General features: G+C 31.9%; 1 protein-coding gene across 1 annotated transcript; it reads left to right on the plus strand.

The window, feature by feature from the left end:
- The first annotated feature begins 1,672 nt into the window (after positions 1–1,672).
- LOC149948221 (alpha-N-acetylgalactosaminidase-like) lies at positions 1,673–4,265 on the plus strand. The gene is made up of 9 exons (XM_090171555.1): positions 1,673–2,000; positions 2,073–2,135; positions 2,193–2,232; positions 2,298–2,472; positions 2,540–2,714; positions 2,770–2,864; positions 2,935–3,096; positions 3,157–3,354; positions 3,737–4,265. The coding sequence occupies exons 1-9, from the start codon at positions 1,910–1,912 to the stop codon at positions 4,007–4,009; spliced, it is 1,272 nt and encodes a 423-aa protein (XP_090027681.1). The 5' UTR covers positions 1,673–1,909; the 3' UTR covers positions 4,010–4,265.

Below are 4,265 nucleotides of genomic sequence, written 5' to 3' on the forward strand. Positions count from 1 at the left end.
GAAATTTCGTGTTACATTTCAATTATTGCATCGAAGATATTCTAATGTAGCGTCTTCTCTGTTGATTAAAAAGAATGCGCCGCCCACGTTTCGAACCCGAGCCCTCCTACATGACAGGCGAATGTTCTACCACAGAACCACTGATATATATTGCGCTTTTTTGAAAATTATAAACTCAGCTTAGCGGAAGAGTACATTAATGGTTTTTAAAGTCTACATTTTTACGTATGAAATTTTAAAGGTCCAATCTTGTTTCAGCGCAGTCAGCAGAGATAAGAGGGTTAAAGGGTAGAACCTGTGGGTGATCGACTTTGTTAGTTTTTTTATATTTATTTACGGGTTTTATTATCGTCTAAAACATATTTGTAATAATGGAAAGGTGTTTATTTAACGTTTATTGATATACGAGCTGTCGTTTAGTCAAGTGGCTCTATGTGCTTTGTTGATGGTAAGGTTTTTGCTTCTTGTTAATACATTTGGTGTGGATCTTTGGATATCTACGATTCCTAATGCAGTCATTGATTTCTTGGGTGTGCGAGTCATTATATGATATTGGAAATTGGACGGCATTGGTCTTTTTCATGCGTTATGTGTCACAACGTCAACTGGAAGTCTACGAGTCGTCCACTAGCAGAGGTTGAATATAGCTATTCTACGTTATCTTCATCAAGTGCGAGTGTTGAAATAAAATGAGCGTTAAAGTTGCGGCAACTATTTCGTAAGCGAGAAAAATACAAATACCCTCTGTAGATATTTCTTTCATTAAAATTTGCTTCGAATTATATTCAACTGATAAACTTGTACTGTAAAAAGGGTTAAATTCAATTGTGCATTGTTTTAGTACGTCTAACGCACTGTTGTAACTACTTAATTTATAATATTCTGAATAAACTATAATCGGTGGTTTCGTATCAATTATTTTAATTATAATTAAAATTTTATACCGGGCGGGATAGAACCGGGATTACGGTTTTAGTAAATAACTCTGAATTGCGGAGATCTATCTTTAAGGGTCATCTCGATAAATTAATACCATTAGGGACAATTCTTCCGAGGAGAGGTATATTTTGGCTTGCCAACTTGTTCCTATACCTCTAGAAATATTTGGTTAATTTTTATCAATCTTTTTAACATTTTGGGTTCGATTCAGCCTACTTTTTCAGTAACTTTTGAAATTTGGATAGCGCTTTTAATTAATTTATTGATAAATGTGATACCATTGTTGTTTTGAAACGTTTATAAAGGAACATTTAATATCATTATTGCTAAGAAGTCTAAACGATGTAAAATGTTCCTTCCAAAACAACTATGTCACAGATATAGATAGTGACTTTTTTGGTATACCTAAATTATTGGAGTTTAAACAGTTGTTTTAATTGGGCAAATAAATTATATCCTCATTCATTTGAATTAGCATTCAGCCCAAATAAATATTCACATTCTAACAAGATTAAACGCTTTTAATTAATTTATTGATAAATGTGATACCAGAAAAAATATTTTGTACTATAAATAAAATTTTCGAAAAAAATTTTCTATTAAAACGGTGTTAGTTAATATCACTTTTTTAATTTAAATATTTTAAATTAAATGTTTTCATATTTGTGAGATCTTTCGATGGCCCATGTTGAAACGGCTATTACTTCATGTATCGAATGCATTAGATTCAACGCTTACCACGTCTTTAGGGTAACGACAAAAATAAACGACTAGCGTGATTGGGTATTCACTATTGCGTCATAATTACGTAAACAAAATAGTTTAAAGGGAACAAGAATGTAAACAAATGGTCGTGGCACAGGAAATAAATTCGTTGTAACTAATTTAGGGAACCCAATGAACCAACTTGAAGCTAGGGAATCGTTTATGTATTAATATTAACATAGTTTAGGGCGTATTTTGTATTTTAATGGGCGATATTAAATTAGGAAACAACCTTTTCATTTTAAGCCTTGGCTACCTGTTTATTCAGTTTCACAAAGCCATTCTACCGTGTGATGGTATGGTAAAAAATATACTTGTATAGCTGTAAATAAATATTATATAAATTTAAATATATTTCACTATTTCAGGCTTGGAAAATAAATTAGCCCTTACTCCACCTATGGGCTGGTTGGCATGGCAACGTTTTCGCTGTAAATTAACTAATAATTAATTAATATCTGTTTAACAATAATAATATTAAATTATAGGTAATATAAACTGTGATAAAAACCCAGATAATTGTATCAGGTAGTAAATGTATTCATTAAATATTAAAGAAATTAATTTCTTATCATTTTGCTTTAACTGCACAGTGAAAAACTATTCATGGAAATGGCAGATCACCTCGTTCAAGATGGTTTCAAAGCTGTTGGTTATGAGTACATTAATATAGATGATTGTTGGATGCTACATGAAAGAGACCAAAATGGCAATCTTGTAGCTGATCCAGCCAGATTTCCAAATGGAATTAAGTTTCTAGCAGATTATGTAAGGAACAATTTTTCTTATACAACAGAAAATTCCAGATTAGTTTAAAATTTTCATAAGCTTACAGATGCACAAGCTTGGGCTTAAATTAGGAATTTATCAAGATTTTGGTCATCACACTTGTATGGGTTATCCAGGAATAGTAGGTCACATGCAGCAAGATGCTGAACTATTCAAAAGTTGGGATGTAGATTATTTAAAGTTAGATGGTTGTTATTCGCATCCAAAGGATTTGGATAAAGGTGTATAATTGATATAACATTGAACTCGCAAGCGCCTAATGAGCATATTTTACAGGTTATGTTCAAATGGGAAATATGATTAAAAGTACAGGAAAAGCCATGGTCTATTCTTGTAGCTGGCCATACTATCAACTAATTAACAGAATGGAGGTAGGTTAGTTTAGTTTTGAGTCTCATTAAATCCATATCAACATCAATATAATTTTACGGCTCCAAATAGCCAAATTATAGCAAAATTGCAAAACATTGCAATTTGTGGCGGAACTATCATGATGTGGAAGATTCGTGGAATAGTATTTTGACTATTATTGACTTCTTTGGTGATAATCAAGAGGTTTTAGTTCCTAATGCAGGTCCCGGACATTGGAATGATCCAGATATGGTGCATTACATATAATGTTGATATTATTTTTATATTTAAACTAATTTTTACTATATAAAGATAATTATAGGAAACTTTGGTTTGAGTTATGATCAGTCTAAAGTGCAGATGGGCATGTGGGCTATCCTTGCAGCGCCATTGTTAATGTCTAATGATTTACGTAAACTAGCTCCAGAAATGAGGGACATTTTAATAAACCCAAGGGTCATAGCCATTAACCAGGATTCTTTGGGGATTCAAGGAAAAAGAATATATAAGGTATTTCCACACCATAGTTTTCAAAATATCTATTAAAACAAATGAGTATCATGAAAACAACCATATAATAGTTCTTTCTATAAAGTAACATGGCCTTCTTGTTTTAATGTAGCTCTTACGTCACTGTATTTACCTTCTCCAACACTAGGAGCGCACGCTCGAATCACGAGGAGCTTCCTATTTTCTAACGCTCGTGCAAATCGCACGTGCTAAAATAATTCTACCAAAGCCAAGTCTTGTGACGTAAGAGCAACATGTTATACTTCTACTTTTAACAAGTTGGATAAGCGTAAAAAATTTATAGAAAGAACTATTGCTAAAAAAAGCCAAAAAAACTGAGTCCAAAATTTAAAGTAGCCAAATCTATTTTTTTTTTAAATAGAAAAAGCAATTGGAAGTTTGGATGCGACCAATTTCTCCAATTTCAAAAACCGAATATTCATACAGTATTGCATTCTTAAGCCGAAAAAATGAGGGTTTGCCCACCCAAGTTAAACTATCACCTAGTCAGTTGGGATTAAAACACGAATTGGGCTATCACATCGTCGATGTTTTTAGTGGGGAAGAGTTAGGCATTTTGAAACCAAATCAAAGCTTTAAAGTTTTTGTGAATCCAACTGGTATAAAGTTACTTAGACTCAATCTCATACTGTGATTGTCAAATCTTAGTATTTATTAAATAAAAAGAATTTTAACTGTAAATAGGTTTAGTTTTGAGAAGTATATTTTATATTAGAAAATTATTAGATAATGCCTTTAAAAGGCAAACGAAAATGTACTGCCTGATTTTTTCCATTTACTAAGCTATTAAATTTAAAATTATAGCAGAGCTAAATCTTTAACGAGCTTATTTTTTGTGGTTTGACCATGATTTCGTATGTATTTGATATTTTGGAACTAATAAAGATTCT

This window comes from Leiobunum rupestre, chromosome 4 (genome assembly GCF_980474605.1).
Source record: "Leiobunum rupestre chromosome 4, qqLeiRupe1.1.hap1, whole genome shotgun sequence".
NCBI lineage: Eukaryota > Metazoa > Arthropoda > Arachnida > Opiliones > Sclerosomatidae > Leiobunum > Leiobunum rupestre.

What these genes read in the sequence shown, in the direction of transcription:
- LOC149948221 (XM_090171555.1), top strand. Translation starts at nt 1,910, where the DNA reads ATGGGCGATATTAAATTAGGAAACAACCTTTTCATTTTAAGCCTTGGC. An exon ending in AACCCAGATAATTGTATCAG is followed by an intron (nt 2,233 to 2,297) that starts GTAGTAAATGTA and finishes TTAACTGCACAG; the next exon opens with TGAAAAACTATTCATGGAAA. An exon ending in TTAAGTTTCTAGCAGATTAT is followed by an intron (nt 2,473 to 2,539) that starts GTAAGGAACAAT and finishes ATAAGCTTACAG; the next exon opens with ATGCACAAGCTTGGGCTTAA.